Source organism: Mobula birostris, chromosome 32 (assembly GCF_030028105.1).
Source record: "Mobula birostris isolate sMobBir1 chromosome 32, sMobBir1.hap1, whole genome shotgun sequence".
In the NCBI taxonomy this organism is placed as follows: domain Eukaryota; kingdom Metazoa; phylum Chordata; class Chondrichthyes; order Myliobatiformes; family Myliobatidae; genus Mobula; species Mobula birostris.
Window position 1 is genome coordinate 10,268,064 of NC_092401.1, and position 18,836 is coordinate 10,286,899.

The 18,836-nt window shown below is 44.3% G+C and overlaps 1 protein-coding gene across 2 annotated transcripts in view; it reads right to left on the reverse strand.

The window, feature by feature from the left end:
- The window catches only part of odad3 (outer dynein arm docking complex subunit 3), a 70,418-nt gene extending 58,788 nt beyond the window's left edge, over window positions 1-11,630 (reverse strand). The window contains exons 1-5 of one of the 2 annotated variants that reach the window (XM_072248326.1): window positions 11,557-11,630; window positions 9,710-9,831; window positions 5,155-5,229; window positions 2,045-2,224; window positions 403-504 (exon numbers count right to left, since the gene is read on the reverse strand). In XM_072248326.1, the coding sequence (XP_072104427.1) occupies window positions 403-504; window positions 2,045-2,224; window positions 5,155-5,181 (309 nt within the window). In that variant the 5' untranslated portion in view covers window positions 5,182-5,229; window positions 9,710-9,831; window positions 11,557-11,630. The other variant, XM_072248325.1, reaches the window with a different exon arrangement.
- Between the last annotated feature and the right edge of the window lie 7,206 nt (window positions 11,631-18,836).

An 18,836-nucleotide genomic window follows, 5' to 3' on the forward strand; every position in this document is an offset into this window, starting at 1 on the left:
GTTTCGTTTTGTGTGGGGGGGAATTGATGTTTTTTCTTTCAATGACTTCCATGGTTTTTCTGTATTTCATGGCTATCTGGAGAAGATAAATCTCAGAGATGTGTCCTGGATACATACCTTGATAATAAAATGTAGCTTTGTCCTGAGATAATAAACCTAATTTGAAATTTGATATGTCAGTGATAATAAACCTGATTTTTGATTCATTGGTTCTTTCCCTCCAAATTTCTCTTGAAGGGAACCTGCAAGTTGTCACAGTAAGTACTCCTCAAGGAGGTGTCACTTATGTTGACGGTTTGTACAGGACACGTTACCAGAACAGGGTGTGGGTCTGAGCTTTCCCCCTCTCCACTGCAGTGACTCTAAAAATCGCGAGGCTTCAGCAGGAAAAGGTGACCATACCTGCAGATGGGCCTTGAGCCTCTGATACACCTTCATCACATGTGATGCCTCACCATATTTCAGCTGTGTTTTCTCCAATCGATTCTCGAGCAGCCGCAGGGTCTAAGACACAAAGTCAATGAAATGTTGAATTGTGGCAGAAAGTACAAAGGTTTAAAGTTGCATAATGCTTCTCTATACAAAGAACATTAAAGTAACTTGTTATCATTTAGTGGCAATGAGACAAAGTGGAACTAGTGGTCATGAGATGTAGAAAGACCAAGCATTGTTTTGTACAGTCATGAATCCTTTCATTCATAAATATCAGTGTATTGATAGATGACTATACTTCCATTCATAAATACCCGTGCACCTGCAATCACTCAGGAAATGTTTCTGCACTGACTGCTATATCGGAGGGAAGTATACAAAATTATGAGGGGTATCGATAGGGTAAACGCAAGCAGGCTTTTTCCACTGAGGTTGGGTGGGACTGCAGACAGAGGTCATGGGTAAAAGGTGAAATGTGAAAAGTTTAACGGGAACATGAGGGGAAACTTCTTCACTCACTGGGTCATGAAAGATTGGAACGAGCTGTCAGCACAAGTGGTGCAGGTGAGCTCGATTTCAACGTTTAAGTGGAGTTCGGACAGGTACATGGATGGAGGGTTGTGGTCGCGGTGCGGGTTGATGGGAGTGGGCAGTTTAAAAGGTCTCGTCATGGACCAGATGGGCCAAATGGCCTGCTGCTGTGCTGTACTTTTCTGTGACTAGAGAGAAGATTGCTGGGGCCTTGACAAAGATTCTAACCCCCTTGGGTCAGTCCCTTCCTACCTATATCTGTGATAATTCACATGCTCTCGATCTCCTCAACAAGTTTGAATTCTCTGATCCTGACCACCTCATTTTCATTATGGATATCTGTTGTCTCTGCACTTCTATCCCCCATTAAGAAGGCCTTAACTTTCTTCACTTCCTTCTCAGCAAAAGACCCAAACAGTTCTCCTCTACCACCATCCTTCTCTGTCTGGCAGAACTGGTCCTCACACTCAATAATTTCTACAAACTCAGGGGTAGCCATGGGCACCTGCAAGGGCCCAGCTCTGCCTGCCTTTCTGTTGGCTACATAGAACAGTCCATGTTCCAAGCCTTCCCTGGTAATGCTCCCCAAATCTTTCTCCACTACATTAGTGCTGCTTCATGCACTCACGCTGAGCTTGTCAATTTCATCAACTTTACCTCCAACTTTTTATTAATTTCCATAGATACTGCCTGACCTACTGAGTTCCTCCAGCGTGTTGCCCCAAAAATCCTCACTAAGAGTTGAAGTCCTGGGGAACTAGAGAATGGATAATTTTGTTCCTTTGTTTAAGAAGGAAAGTAGGGATAATCCAGAAAATTATGTCAGCAGGCTGGTAAGTCAGCTACTGGAGAGGATCATAGGAATATGATTCATGTAAACTTGACTAAGATTTTTGAGGGGTGTTTGAAGTTGAGGGGAGGGGCAGTAGATGCTGTCTCCTTGGATATTATTAAAGACTTGACAATGTCCTTTACGGTAGTCTTATCCAGAAAGTTAAGATGCATGGGGTTCATGGATTCAGAATTGGCTTGACCATAGTAGACACCTTCTTTTGGAGTTGTTACTAGAAGCGAATCCTACCTGTGCTTCCTCCGATGTGTTCTCCTCCACGGCCTGCAGGAAGGCAGCCTCCTCCATGTTCTTCTTGTACTGCAGCTCCAGGTTCATCTGCTGCTTCCTCTTTGTTTCTGTCTCATGCTTGAGAGCATTGAGGCCCTTAGCCTTCTCACACACCTTCTGATCCATAGCCACCATGATATCCTGGGCAATGAGTGAGATCTGATCAATCCTCAAACATGGACTGTCACAAACCTTGCTAGGTTGCACAGCAGATGTTTATTGATTTTTGCACTAAATAAAAGCAATCCTAGCAGCATAAACATCTGCCAACGCAAAGTCTGGCTATCCAACAATCACAGTACTACTCGAATCAGACAGTAAGTCAAGGAATGAAGGTACTTGAAATAACTCAAGTACCTTCATTACTAGAAAGTTTGCGTCCTCAAACCTTCAGACAGCAAGTGTTAAATGTCCTGATACGCTCTATGCACACACCAGAATTAAAAGTACATACAACAGAAAATCAATGAATACAATTTCATTAATTGCAGCATATTAAACGCAGACCAATTCCTCAGATGCAAAGATATTGAGAGACAATACTATTCAGAGATTTTAATTCAATCCATTAGTTCAGAATTTTTATTCTATGTTTGATTTTATTGAGATAGAACGCGGAACAGGCCTTTTCAGCCCTTTGAGCAGCACTGCCCAGGAACCCCCAACTTAACCCTAGCCTACTCACACGGATGAGTAACAGTGACCAATTAACCTACAAACCGGTACATGGAACATAGAAATCCACAACACATTACAGACCTTTCGGCCCACAATGTCGTGCCGACCATGTAACCTACTCTAGAAACTACCTAGAGTTTCCCTAGCACATAGCCCTCTATTTTTCTAAGCTCCATGTACCTATCTAAGAGGCTCTTCAAAGACTCTATTGTATCCGCTTCCGCCACCTTTGCTGGCAGTGCATTCCACGCACCCACCGCTCTCTGTGTGAAAAACTTACCCCTGACATCCCCTCGGTACCTATTTCCAAGCACCTTAAAACTATGCCCCCTCGTGTTAGCCATTTCAGCCCTGGGGAAAAGCCTCTGAATATCCACATGATCAATACCTCTCATCATCTTATATACCTCGATCAGGTCACCTCTCATCCTCCGTCGCTCCAAGGAGAAAAGGCCGAGTTCACTCAACCTATTCTCATAAGGTACATCCTCCAGGCAACATCCTTGTAAATCTCCTCTTTGGACTGTAGGAGGAAACCAGAGCACCCAGAGGAAACCCACGCGGTCACAGGGAAAACGTAGAGACTCCTTACAGGCAGTGGCTGGAATTGAATCTGGTTCGCTGGTACAGTAAATCTTTGTGCTAACCACTCAGCTACCATGCTGCCTTAATGAAAATCTTAAAGAACCAAATTCTTTCAACGTTATACTTGAATTTCTTGCAACAGTAAAGAACGCCATGCTACCCAACTCAAGTCTATGCCATCTCTCAGATTATTCCTATTGCTCCCATTCCCTCATTTATTTCCCTGTAATCCATTCTCCCTCACATCTCCCAAATCTCCTGCTACCCATTTACGAGAAGGGCAATTTACAATCGCTGGTCCGCGCATCTTTAGGATGTTTGAGTAAACAGAAGCACCCCTGGGACACCCAAATGGTCACTGGGAGAAGGTGCAAGGTCCACAAAGTCAGCTCCTGAAGACAGGATTGAAGCAGCTTGCTGCTGTGGCACAGTACCAGCATAACTACTCCTTGTAGAGAATGTTGTAGCTCTGCAACTCCCCACCCAACAGAGTTGAGGGGTTCACATCCTAGAAGTCAATTAACTTGTGACAGATCAAGTAATGTCATGAAATGTGTTGTTTGACATAAAAGTTAATTTAAGTTTCAAAAGTAAATAAGTCCTGCAAAAGACAAATAATGAGGTAGTGTTTGTGGGTTCCTCCACGATTCATAAATCTGATGGCAGCAAAGAAGAAACTTTTCCTAAAATGCTGAGTATGGCTTCTCAAATTTGTGTTCCTTCACCCAATGGTAGTAAGAAGAGGGTATGTCTCAGATGGTGAGAGTCACTAATGACAGATGGCAGCTTCCTGAAGCACCACCTTTTGAAGATATCCTCGAAGGTGGGCATTGTGCCTATAATGCAGCTGGTTCAGTCTACAACCCTCTGCAGTCTCTTGTGATCCTACGCATTGGAGCACACCAGGCAGTAATACAACCAGCCACTGTACATCTGTAGAAATTTGCCAAGAGTCTTTGGTGACATACCAAACCTTCTCAAACTCCTAACAAAGTAGAGTTGCTGGTGTGTCGTTTTCACGATTGCATCAACGTGTTGGGCCAAAGATAGATCCTGTGAGATGCTGACTCCTGGGAACTTGAAGCAGCTCACTCTTCCACCACTGACCTCTCAATGAGAACTGGTGCGTGTTCTCCTGACTTCTCCTTCCTGAAATCCACAATCATTCAACTACAGCGGTACTGTATAATGAAGTAGTACAAACTAGAACAATAACAGAATGCAGAATAAAGTGTAACAGCTACAGAGAAAGTGCAGTCCAGGTAGACAACAAGGTACAAGGCCACATCAAAGTAAGTTGTGAGGTCAAGAGTCCATCTTATCCTACTGGGGACCCTTCAATAGTCACATAATAGTGCTACTGAGGATGTCCTTGAGCCTGGTGATATGTGCTTTCAGGGATTTGTATCAGGGATGGGAGGAGGGAGAAGCGACAATGTCTGGAGTGGGTGGAGTCTTAAGACTATGTTGGCTGCTTTTCTGAAGCAGTGTGGTCTAGTCAGAGTCCATAGAGGAGAGGCTACTGTCCATGTTGTGTTGAGTGATGCCCACAACTTTTCACAATTTCTTGCTCTAATTAATGAGCTACCTTTCCACATCATCTTGTAGAATCCAGCAAGTTCAGAGTCAATGTTAAAGACTAGTTGAGACCTTCTTGGTTCAGACCAACCTCAAAATTCTACCTTCTCTAAGCAGGTTATTGGATTTAAAATAAGGCTTCACTTTTGCACCTTTCAGCAAAAGCAAAAAAGTCTGGAAACAACCACCTACGACTGTGTAATAGTCAAAGAAATCCAATTAATGTTTACCTTTCCACTCTTGTTCCTCAGAGCCATTTTGTCATGGTGATCTTGAAATGAAGCTTGAACAAGCTTCTTATCACTCTGAAACACAAATTACAAATTCATTATAACCATTCTGTCTTTCAATATTCAGCCTGTCATTGATTTGAACTTGAATATAGATGCACAAGGAAAAGACAGAGCTAATTCAGTGACAACAGCAACATCACCTTTATTCATTTAGTACCTTCAATTTGCAAAGGGGCTCTGTAGAATTATTATTGTTGTGTTTGTTATTGAGGGAGAGTGCAGAGCACACCAAGACTCCAGCTTGCAGGATATTCAACTGAACTTCACCGATAACCATGCTTGTACAATATGTGAACTCCTCCCATGTGGAAGTGGCCAACAAAGTGGGATGGGATTAACACTATTAACTACCACTACAATTGTTAAGCAAAATTTTAATTGGAGCTAAAAAGGCACAGTAAAAGAAGTAGGTTTTAAAAATATATTAAGAAGTATTGAGGGAGGCAGGGAGAGTTTAGAGTGGATTTTCTTTTAGATTATGAGAACACTCAGTCCTCTTTTATTGTCATTTAGAAATGCATACATGCATTAAGAAACGATACAATGTTTCTCCGGAGGGATATCACAGAAAACAGGACAAACCAAAGACTAACACTGACAAAACCACATAATTATAACATATAGTTACAGCAGTGCAAAGCAATACCATAATTTGATGAAGAACAGATCATAGGCACAGTAAAAATAGTCTCAAAGTCCCAAGTCGATCGGCTCCCGAGTCCCCGATAGTGGCAGCAAAAGGGAGAAACCCCCTGCCATAAACCTCCAGGCACCGTCAACTTGCCGATACCTTGGAAGGACCTGACCCCAGCCGACACTGAGTCCGTCCGTCCGAAAACTCCGAGCTTCAGAGCAGCCTCTCCGATACAGCCTCCCGAGCGCCAACCTCTGCCGAGTGCCTTCGACCTCTCCCCAGCCGTTGAAACACGCAAGGCTGAGGATTTCGGGGCCTTCAGCTCCGGAGATTCCGGTTACCACACAGTAGCAGTGGTAGCGAAGTGGGCATTTCAGAAGTTTTCCAGATGTTCCTCCATGCTCTCACGTCTGTCTCCATCAAATCAGAATTGTGCACGGTCCTCTACTTGACAGATAACAGACATCATTCACCAGAGAGGCCGTGCGCAGATTTCCAGAGCTTAGAACACTTGCAGCTGAAGACATGGGCTGCATCGCTTTTTGATACGGGGGGGGGGGGGGGTGCTACTGAACAAGATTGAAGTTGCAGAAACTTGTAAAGTTAGTCAGCTCCATCATGGGTATTAACCTCCATAGTATCCAAGACATCTTCAAGGAGCAGTGCCTTGGGAAGGCAGTGCCCATCATTAAGGACCCCCACCACCCAGGACATGTCCTCTTCACATCAGGAAGGAGGTACAGGAGTCTGAAGCACACACTCAGTGATTCAGAAACAGCTTCTTCCCCTCTGCCATCTGATTTCTGAATGGACATTGAACCCATGAACGCTACCTCACTGCTTTTTTATTTCTGTTTTTTTTGTTCTACTTACTTTAACTTAACTATTTAATAGACACACGTATACTTAATGTAACAGTTTTATTCTCTCTATTTATTTATCATGTATTTCATTGCACTGCTGCCATTAAGTTAACAAATTTCATGACATACGCTGGTGATATTAAACCGGACTCTGATTCATGGTTGAGCAATTCCATTCTGGGTTGATCGAAGGATCAAAAGTGGAGAGCTAAGGGCTGGTGGAGCTTACAAACACTGGGGAAAAGGGATATGAATAAAAGGATGACAATTTCATTATTGCAGCATGACTTTGAGGCAGCTCGATAGTGCACGACACTTTACAGTACCAGTGACCCTGGTTCAATTCCTGCCACTACCTGTAAGGATTTGGTACGTTCTCCCTACTTTTATAGGCATCCGTTAGTCTTGCGAGACCATGGATCTGCGCCTGGAAAGTCTTCACTCTCCAGGGCGCAGGCCTGGGCAAGGTTGTATGGAAGACCAGCAGTTGCCCATGCTGCAAGTCTCCCCTCTCCACAACACCGATGTTGTCCAAGGGAAGGGCATTAGGACCCATACAGCTTGGCACCAGTGTCGTCGCAGAGCAATGTGTGGTTAAGTGCCTCGCTCAAGGACACAACACGTTGCCTCGGCTGGGGCTCGAACTCACGACCTTCAGGTAGCTAGTCCAATGTCTTAACCACCTGGCCACATGCCCACACATTCTCCCTATGACTGTGTGAGTTTCCTCCCGCAGTTCAAAGATGTACTGGTTTGTAGGTTATGTTAATTGGTCATTGTAAATTGTCCCATGATTAGGCTAGGATTAAATCAGGGGATTGCAGGGCAGTGTTCCTCAGAGGACTGAAAGGGCCTATTCCACGCTGTATGTCAATGGATGATAGATAAATAGATAGATATCTAGATAGATAAATAGCTAGATAGCAAGATCGATAAATAGATAGATAGGTAGATAGATTAGATAGATAAATAAATACACTGGAGATCTTTATAGGTCAGTAAACAGAGCTAATGAGGCATCTTCTTTCATACTGACGACTTAGAACAACAGCCTACGTTAATAATTAATTGATTAGTCTAAGTCTCTTTACAAAAGCAGTCACTTTCAAATTTGTAAAGGGGATACCTTTTCTATGTACTCCATAGTTAGTTCAGGATTGCCACATTTCCTAAAACACAATCTGTGCATAAGAGACTGCACTGGCTATTCCTGGTGCATGGCAAGTCAAAATGTGAATTGTTTAGTATTGGATTGGAAAGTAGATGTTTACTCTGGATTTAAAAACGCAGACACGAGGAAATCTGCAGATGCTGGAATTTCAAGCAACACGCATAAAAATTGCTGGTGAACGCAGCAGACCAGGCAGCATCTATAGGAAGAGGTACAGTCGACGTTTCGGGCCGAGACCCTTCGTCAGGCCCGAAACGTCGACTGTACCTCTTCCTATAGATGCTGCCTGGCCTGCTGTGTTCACCAGCAATTTTTATGTGTGTTGTTTACTCTGGATGGTGGCTTTATTCCACGCTTTCCACCAACCTGCTGCACTGTCATGTTTGTACGTTTGACCAGAAAGGGAAAGTGGCGAAATGGGAGCTTCTTCAAATCTCCATAGACAGAGAGATGTAGGTCAGCACTCGTGACATTTGTTGTGGGGAATATCTGCAAGAAGAATGCTGCCCAGTATGTGTGGCTACTGAATTAATCTAGACCTCAGTTCTGAGAATAGCAGACACTGTAGAATTTAACTGGGTATCTGGTGTGAGTTCTAATAACCCAGAGAGGTGTACCATCCCTGGCTGAGAGAAGATTAATGCCACAACAGAGGTGCAAAGTTCAACCAAGGTGGCAGCTTAGCACATTCTGAGTAGTTTTTTGCTATTCTCACTGTACTCTTGATCTTCAAAGCATTTTCCTTGGAAGATCGTTATGAAAGTCTGTGATCAAATGTTGCAGCTAAGAAGGATGGAGTTGTATCACACTAATTTTTGTTTAGGAATTGATGGTGATGTTGAAATACACATATATTTTGTGGATGCTGAGGAGAAATACGGATATGACAGATTCCAAGACATTGACAAATGCAAATTTCTCCGGGGAAGGCATAACCATTAATCAAATGTTGAACAGAGAGTGGGCAAGAAAACTTTCCAGTGGGTAGTAATATTTAAAACCCTTGGTCTGCTTAATTTGCCTCTTGGGTAGATACACATTCTTCGATTGCCCAGAAATATCCAAAATAGGTGCAGAAGCCTGAGGGAAATGAGACAGTGGGAGGTTTTTCATAGCATATATTTAACAAAACGGTATTGTACTTGCTGATCTTTCACGCAATATCAGGATTAAGATCGTGCTGGTAAGCATTCACAATGTTCAGGCACATGGGTCTTAGCAGACCGACATAGTATAGACAAATGAACATGGCTTGTTCTTGGGCTATGGAGAGCTATTTACTTTGACTAATCCTTTAGAGGATGAGATGCTGAAACAAATGATAATCATCTGTAGCTCCTGCATTCACTGGCTGGTTTCCCAGGTTTTTATCGCTAGATAACTTTGTGACAGACTTGGTCACATTCCATCATGTTTGAACAATGGTGCAGATACCACATTTGAGCCAAAGGTTTGAGTTGCTGGAAGAATTTTTCACTGACTCTCAGCTCTCCTACATCCCCTTTCTTGTAACATCGTTGGCAAATTATCCTTCTACCAACTCACAACTTCCTTTTGGATCCCCCTCCCACAATCACCCTCACTGCATTCGAACATGGTTCCAAATCTCTCTCTCTCTCCCTGCACAGTGCAGCATCTCATTCATTCCTTTCCCCCCCTGTGCAAAAACCTCAAGATTTTTCTTTGTAAGTGGCTTGTCAGAGATATAACCTTGACTTTCTGTCTGTCACTGGAGCAAAAACAAATGTAGCTGTCCCAGTGATCAAGACTTGTATGTCTGGGAGACCTTCAGGGTTGTGCATCCAGAAGTTTGTCCAATCTTACCACCAGTGCTCCAGCCAGTGCTTTATGCAGTTGCTTGATCTCCTGTCTCAGGTGTTGAATAGTCTCCTTGCTTTTCTTGATTTTATCTTGCGAAGTTTCATAATAAGCCTTTCGATCACCCTCTGAAAGACAGCAAGAAGTAATGTTAGGATCTTGTACAGATAGACACTATCAAGTGTAGCTGTATCATAACTTCAGATTCACGACATGTTTAATATCACTGGCATATATCGTGAAATTTGTTAAGTTTGCGGCAGCAGTACAATGCAACACCTAATAATAGAGAAAAAAACTCTGTTTTACAGTAAGTATGTATCTTAAATAGTTAAATTAAGTAAGTAGAGCAAAAACGAGGAATAAAATAAGTGGCGAGGTAGTGTTCATGGGTTCAATGTCGATTCAGAAATCGGATGGCAGAGGGGAAGAAGCTGTTCTTGAATCACTGAGTGGGTGCCTTCAGGCTCCTGTACCTCCTTCCTGATGGTAGCAATTTGAAGAGGGCATGTGCTGGGTGCTGGGGGTCCTCAGTGATGGACACTGGCTTTTTGAGGCATTGCTCCTTGAAGATGTCCTGGAGGCTAGTGCCCATGACGGAGATGACTAAGTTTACAACCCTCTGTAGCTTGTTTCGATCCTGTACAGTAACTTCTCCACCACCACCCCCCCCCCCACCATCCCAGACCATGATGCAGCCAGTTAGAATGCTCCCCACGGTACATATGTAGAAATTTGGAAGCGTTTTTGGTAACATACCAAATCTCCTCAAACTCCTAATGAAGTATAGCCACTGTTCTGCCTTCTTTATAGCAGCATATGTTGGGTGCAGGTTAGGTCTTCAGAGATATTGACACCCAGGAACTTCAAATTACTCACTCTTTCCACTTCTGATCCCTCTATGAGGACTGGTGTGTTGGCAAAATGGAGGAACCTCATAGTGTTGTTGAAGCCATGGAAAAAATGTTACAGAATTTTAAGTCCACATTGAATGAAGCTTGATTCTTCAAGTTAAATAGCTAAAGAGCTGGCTACAGTTAGGCCTAAGAGAGTGGCCCCTTCAGTTGTTTCTGCTAATCAAAGAACTCACTATTTTCCTCCATCCTTCTCCCTTACATCTCTGGCTTTATCCAGCCTCCCTCCATCCTTCTTCTCGACACTGCCTGTGGCAGTGGTCATCTGTCCATAGGTCTCAATCTCTCTGCACCTTTCTCTTTCCAGTCTTCTTACTTCACCTTCATTCTCCCATAAAGAAACACACACACACAATCCCAATTAATCAGCATCCTCAACAGTTCCAGGTACATTTATTATCAAAGGATGTATATATTATACAACCTTGCGACAGGTAGCCACAAAAACAAAGAAACCCATTGAGAGAAGTTTATATTTCTGCTGTCAGATTGTGCCAAGCGTCTGGAACCGTTCGAGCGAGGTACATGCCCAGGTATCAAAGCTGGGTGCTCACTCTCCACACGGGATTTCACCTGTACTGCAATATTAAACAGGTTCCCATTAATCCAGTCAACTCGAGCGCCTACCAGTTAAACCAACCAGGCGTGCTTTACAGACCCGCTGTTCCTATTAAACCAAACACACACCCAGGAGCTGAATTTTTTTCTGCAAATCCCAGATCTGCTCCTGCACGGGGACTCGCACTCGTGAACACTGTCCCGACATGGTTGATCGTCTGGCCGGATATCCCGGTGTCCTGGTCTGCACTGAGTGTCGGTCACTCTCTCTCTCTTTCCCAGGGTATCCCCTTCACTCTGTTCATTTAGTCCCTCTCCTCCTCGACGTGGCTCCGCTCGCTCCCTGTGTCCCTCTCCCGAGAAGACAAACAACTAACAAACCGGTTGCTGTGAGACCAGAGCTTCCTGTTCCCGTTCAACCAGCGGCGGCGTGTCCGCGTTTTATTTCCTGGGAGTGGAAATCGCGCAGTGAGGCTGCTGTGCGGATTCAGAAACAGACAGGAAGTCTGCAGAAGCTGGAAATCCAGAGCAACACACACACAACGCTGGAGAAGCTCAGCAGGTCAAGCGGCATCTATGGGAAAGAGTAAAACAGTCGACGTTTCGTGCCGAGACCTTTCATTAGGGACATAGAATCACAACTGCCCTGATGGGTCTCGGCATGAAACGTCGACTGTGTGTACTCTTTCCCATAGATGTTGCCTGGCCTGCTGAGTTCCTCCAGCATTTTGTGAATGTTGCTGCGGATTCGGGATCCGCTTGTCCATTTCCTGCGGAGAATCCAGTTCTACACCAACCAATTTCTGCACAATAATCCCCGACCCCCCCCCCATCTCTACCTCATCGTGCTGTGCATCATTTTTTTTCTTACGAGGATTATAATTTATTTAATTTATAATTTACAAACTCTTTAATTTATAATCCGCATCTAAACGGCCATTTGACCGGATGTCTTGCGCTTAATCTTAGAGCCTGTAATGATTAACAGCCGATTTGGTAACTTCTCTCCGAGCATGCTTAGAACCATCCATGAGGTGTGATTTCAAAATGACTCGTGATCTAAAATGCCAGAGATATCCCAACACGCTGAAATTACGAAAACAAATTGGATTAGCGTGAGTTAGTGTGCAGCACAGAAACAGATACGTTCCCACTTAGTCCATGCCATCCCTAATTTGCCAGCACTAGACCGGTATCCCTCTACCCAAATCCTCTCCAAGCACCTGTCCAAATACCTTTTAAACGCAGTGATTGTACCTAGGTCTACAAGCTCTTCTGATAGTGCTTTCAATACAAATCAGGTTAACGTGGCCTTTATATGAAATGAAGACAGGAACTCCATAAAGCTGTCCCTGGTGGCAACAGCCAACAGCAGTCCAGAAAAGGTGTCCCAGAATAGCCATCAGCCGTGACAGGGCTGATAGGCAGTGGTGGACTACAAAATGAGCCATACCTCATACCCTTCCTAGTGAGTTTAACACATTCTATGAACATTTTGAACAGAAGGAAATTGGTACGTCACCACCCGCCCCGACAGCCTCCAATGTACCTGAATCTATAGTCACCATTGCAGAGGTAACGTCAAGAGCATGAACACATTTGGCCCACATGGTGTCACATGCTGTGTCCTTAGATCCTGCGTAGATCAGCTGGTGAAGATTCTTCCAGCTTCAGTCAGAGGTTCCCACCTACTTTAAGAGGCCCACTATCACCCCAGTGCCTAAGAAAAACAAGGTAATGTGTCTTAATGACTACTACCCAGTGGCTTAGGAGCTTAGGAGAATCAATGGTGCCTAACAACGACTCCTTCGCTTGCATTTTCGGAAGCAGTTCTATTTCCATCCTTAGTATCTCTATTTTTCCCTTTCAGGGCTCTTTTGAAGACCCTGACCTGGAGTTACATGCTCACTACGGTTCTTTGCGGGAATTGGACCAGCTCTCGGGGTTTCATGACTGGCCGTTATTCGACGTGCCAAGGGCATGGCCTAAGAGCTCAGCTCGCCTTCGGAGGGCTGAGATCTCGTGGCTCTGGAGACAGGTGGATTGAAGGTCGGTGTCCGGGCAGGAGATCGGTGTGTCGTGGGAGATGGAAGATCTAAGACTGTGTGGCCAGAGACCCGAGATCTTTGGGCACAGGGCTCAGAAAAAGCGACGCAACAGATTTTTAACATCGTAAACTGGCGAGTTGTTTGTTATGTCTCCCCTTTCGCTGTGAAACGGAGACACCTCTTTCTCCTTCATTAGGGAGGGAGCCTGTGGTATGTCGAGTACCGGGTGAATGAGTAGTCTTTTTGGAGTACTGCAAGTCTGTGTCTTTGTTGTTGCTTTGCTCATGCTTGAGTGCTTGGTGGCGGGTGCCAATGCTTTTTTTTGCCGGTGGGGGGAGGGGGGAGCATTGCTTGCTGCCGCTTACGTGCGGGAGGGAGGGGACTTCGGGGGGGGGACTTTGGGGTTCTAATATTTAACTGTCATTCATTCTTTGGGGGCACTCTTCTGTTTTTGTGGATGCTTGTGAAGAAAAAGCATTTCAGGATGTATATTGTATACATTTCTCTGACATGAAATGTACCTTTGAAACCTTTGATAAACCTTTGATTTTTGGACAACCTCAACCCAATTCTCCTTCTGCCAAAACAGGTCTATGGCAGGTCTACACTCATCTGTGGAGCATTTCGACAGTAAGGACATCTACATTGGACAGTTGCTTACTGACTACAGCTTCTCTTTCAATACTCATTGCCAGAATTCCAGAGTCAGCTCCTTCCTCTGCAACTGGATCCTTCAATTCCTGACGAACAGACTGCAATTAGAAAGGAAAGGCAGTAACACCTCAGCCATAATTATTCTAAAGAATAGTGCCCAATAAGGTTGACTCCTCAGCCCTCTACTCAACTCCCTTTACACTCACGATGGTGTAGCCAGATTCAGCTCATACTCTATCTTCTTCAAGGCTGCAGATGATATTACCATAGTGGGCCCAATTCAAATGACAATGAACCAGAGTGCAGGAGAGAGATGGTGAGCTTAGTTGGTGTCATGACAACCAACTTTCTCCTAATGACAGCAAAACAAAAGAGGGGCTCATTGTCTTCAGGAAGGGGTGGTGCACATGCTTCTGTGTTCATCAGTGGTGTTGGGGCTGAGCAGGTTGAGAACTTCAGGTTCCTAGCAATGAGCATTCACCATTAGACTGTTCTGGTCCTACCACGTAGACAACACAACTAAGAATGCTCACCAATGCCTCTACTTCCTTAAGTTGCTAAAGAATATTTAGCACGTGCCCATCAACCCTTACCAATTTTTATCGATGTACCATAGAAAGCATTCTATCTGCATCCATCACCGCCTGATATGGAAACTATTCAGCCCATTACTGCAAGAAACTGTAGTGAGTTGTGAATACAGCTCAGCACATCACAGAAACCAGCCTTCCCTCCAGATATTGCTCCTCTACACTGCTTGCTGCCTCAGGAAAGTAGGCAACATAATCAAAGACCCACAAACCCCTGACATTCTCTCTTCTATTGGGCAGAAGGTACAAAAATCTGAAAGCACATTCCTCCAGGCTCAGGGACTGCTTCTACCCCCATTTTAAGGCTATAGAATGGTTCCCCAGTATGATAAGATGGACTCTTGACCTCACAATCTACCTTGCTATGATCTTGGACCTTCTTGTCTACCTGCACTGCACATTGCAGCTGTTCTTGTTTCAGCTTATCCTATCTCAATGTACTGGGTAATGGTCTGATCTGTATGAACAGAATGCAAGACAAGTTTTTCACTATACCTCAGTACATGTGACAATAATAAACCAATTCCTTGGAGTGAAAATCTTGCTGCTGAAACCTCTTTTAAAATATCCCCCTCAGTTAAAACTATGCCTTCTAGTTTTAGACTTACCCACCCTCGGGAAAAGACTATGACCATCGACCCTCTCTGCGCCCCTCATAATTTTATAAACCTCTGGAACACCCACAAAGTTCTGGAGAAACTCAGCAGGTCAGGAAGCATCTACGGAAATGAATAAACAGTCGACATTTCAGGCCAGGCTAAGATCCTTCTTCGGATGGAAAAGAAGGGGAAGACGCCAGAATAAAAAGGTCATGGGTTGGGGGGGGGGAGAGGGAGGGAGGATAGTTAGAAGATGATAGATGAAGCCAGGTGGGTTGGAAAGATAAAGGGCTGGAGAAGAAGGAATCTGATAGGAGAGGAGAGTGGATCGTAGGAGAAAGGGAAGAAGGAGGGGACCCAGGGGGAGTTGATAGGCAGGTGAGAAGTACAAGGCCAGAGTGGGGTATAGAGGAAGAGGGGAAGGGGAGTCACCACTTATCCTCCTAAATTTCAGTGAGAATAAACATGGCCTATCTAATCTCTCCTTATAAGTAAAGTTCTCCATAGGCAATATCCTGGTGAATAACTTATCTACTCTATCTAATGCTACGGCATCATTTCTGTAGTGTGGCAGCCAGAACTCTACAAAATCCTCCAAATGCAGCCTGACCAATGTCTCAACTGTTCTACTCAGTGCCTCAGCCTATGAAAGCAAGCATGTTGAATGTCTTCATTGCCATAAACACCGAGTCACTAGTTTCAGAGAGCTATGAACTTGCACCCCAATGTCCCTCTAGCCACCAACATTCCCAAAGTCCCTGCCATTTACTTCATATACCTTGTTATTGTCCTAAGAGGCATCACTTCATCCTAGTCTGGATTAAATTCTATCTGCCACCACTCTGCCCAACTTTCCAAGTGATGTACAGCTCGGGTGCCTGACTTTATGTATTGCACTGTACTGCTACTACTGCAAAAAAAAATTCATAACGTATGTTGAGTGATGATAAACCTGATTCTGATATGGGTCTCTATTATGGACTGAGAGTGGGAAGAGGTGGGGAGTGTGGAATTATGGTTGGGAAAATTGAATTGAATTGACTTTATTACTTACATTCTTCAAATACATGAGGAGTAAAAATCTTTATGTTTCTGTCTAAATATGTAATGTGCAATTTATAACAAATAGTATGTACACCAGGACAGTCAATATAACATAAAAATACAATTGTATCAGCATGAGTTAAAGAGGAAGGAAGAGGGGAGGGAGTGGGAAGCACCAAAGAGACATTCTATGATAAACAATTAACACACATCAAAGTTGCTGGTGAACGCAGCGGGCCAGGCAGCATCTCTAGGAAGAGGTACAGTCGACGTTTCAGGCCGAGACCCTTCGTCAAGGGTCTCAGCCTGAAACGTCGACTGTACCGCTTCCTAGAGATGCTGCCTGGCCTGCTGCGTTCACCAGCAACTCTGTTGTGTGTTGCTTGAATTTCCAGCATCTGCAGAATTCCTGTTATTTGCAATAAACCAATTGTTTGGAATCAAATGACCTTACTTGGTGTCTCAGGGCTGGGTGTGTCTGCACCCACACCACACCCTACTCCCAGCACTCGTTCTCTGCCACCCCTCCTGTGGTGCTCCACCCTCACCATTCCCTACATCCTTTGCTCCCACCAGATTTACAAACTCGTTCTCCCCTCCACATTGACAAATACACTACCGTGCAAAAGTCTTTTGCATCCCTACCTATATATATATATATGCGTGTGTGTGTGCGTAAGACTTTTGCACAGTACCATAAGTCCCTCTGTAGACCTTTGCAACCTTCTTTGCTGTATACCACCCTCAGAATATTTTCCCAATAATTTTACAACTATTGCTGTAAAGCCCACTTGCCAGTGGTTTCCTAGTTTCTCCCTTCAGCCTTCTGATACCTCAGCCATGGGTAACAAAGATGCAAGAATCTCTGTTAGAACCCTAGGAATCTTCTCACTTGTTTCCCATAGCATCCTGTCCCTGTTTACTACAGTATCCTGGGAATTCCACCCTGATGTGCACCAATATCTTTAAAACTTCCTCTTTTCTGACACTGATATTATCCGGATAGGAATGGACTCTCCACATTCCTCCTCGCCACATTCTGGGAAAAGACTCGTATGCCGTTTCCGGCAACAGTGAAATAATGTAAAACTTTCACGGTGCAAGTGGGAAGTTATAGACTGTAGACTGATCGGGTTGAAGTTTCCAGAGCTTGGAGTTTACGGAAACCGCGTTAGTTCTGCTCGGATCAGATTCGATAGGGCACTGGTCGGGGTCGGACGCTTCACCGCGTGGACCCGGCGTGATCCCTTGGTCTCGTCCGATGAAACAGCGGGCGTCCTGAAGAGATTACAGGCGATATCCAGGAGACCGTAAATTGGAAGCGATGAAATCGGGCCGAGGTCAAAGGGAGCGAAGGGGAGGAGACTGGGGGAAGGATGTGAAGCAATCCTTTTTTTAAAAAGGTCGCGTGATCAGACTCGGCGCTGTTATAAAGTACAGCGGCGACCTGGAAGCGTGTTGCACAAGATCGAGGCAGAGGAAATGGAGGTGAGATGCGGGAAGCGATATATGCGGGACGTGCGTGGGTGGTATATAAACATTTTAAGTGAACTGGCGTGCTCAGGTACAAATCTCGTGTCCTCCAGATGCCCGGCGCCTTTGCCAGTTTACGTTCCAGATACTTTAAAAAAATACATAGCAAGTTTTGTTCTTTCCCTTTGGGATTAAGCTTGGTCTATTAAGGGTGACATATCCTGGCGTATTTTAATAGTGGTATACCAGACCATTTCAGTCACCGTAATATTACATTTGTATCCCTCCTGTGTTGAGAGTGTATCAGAACTTTAAAGCCTCCATTGTTTCGGACCATCACTGGTTACGCCAATTCCTGTATACCGTGAGCAAAATAAAATTTCGCTCTCAGGACCTGCAGGTTGACTGCACGGGAAACGGGAAGTGCTTAGCAGGTTCAGGCAGCATCTGTGGGGAAAGGGAGAATTCCTGCTTCTAGTTTCATTATTATGTAAAGGTCAGCAACAAACAACCTTTAAGTAAGCAAGTTAGCAGAGATGTGGTGGGGGGGGGAGGAGGAGAAAGCATGGGAATAAAAATTTGGACGTCAACTCAGCAGTACTTGGTTTAGTGAAACAATACCTCATCACGTGACAATCCTTGGGGCGGGATGTAATGCAAATTCATTACATTAGTAACAGGGCCTTTTGAGAATTGAGTTTATAAACTTGCCTATCATTTTTTAAAAAATTTTAGAAGCTCAAGTAGCCACTAAATCAAAGTTAAAAGTAAAATTTATTATCAGTACATATACGTCACCACCTACAACCCTGAGATTCTTTTTCTTGCAAGCATACTCAGCAAATCTATAGAGTAGTAACTGTAAACAGGATCAATGAAAGATCAAGTAGAGCATAGAAGACAACAAACTGTGCAAGTGCAAATATAAATAGAGAAAACATGAAATAACAAGTCCTTAAAGTGAGGTCATTGGTTGTGAGAACATCTCAATAGATAGGAGCAGTTATCCTCTTTTGTTCAAGAGCTTGATGGTTGAGGGGTTCTTAAGGCTGGTGGTGCGAATCCTGAGGCTCTTGTACCTTCTACCTGATGGCAGCAGTGGGAAAAGAGCCTGGCCTGGGGGGTGAGGATCTTTGGTGATGGATGCTGCTTTCCTGCGGTGTTTCATATAGATGTGCTCAATGGTGGGGAGGGCTTTACCTGTGATGTACTGGGTCAAATCCACTACCTTTTGTAGTATTTTCCCTTCAAAG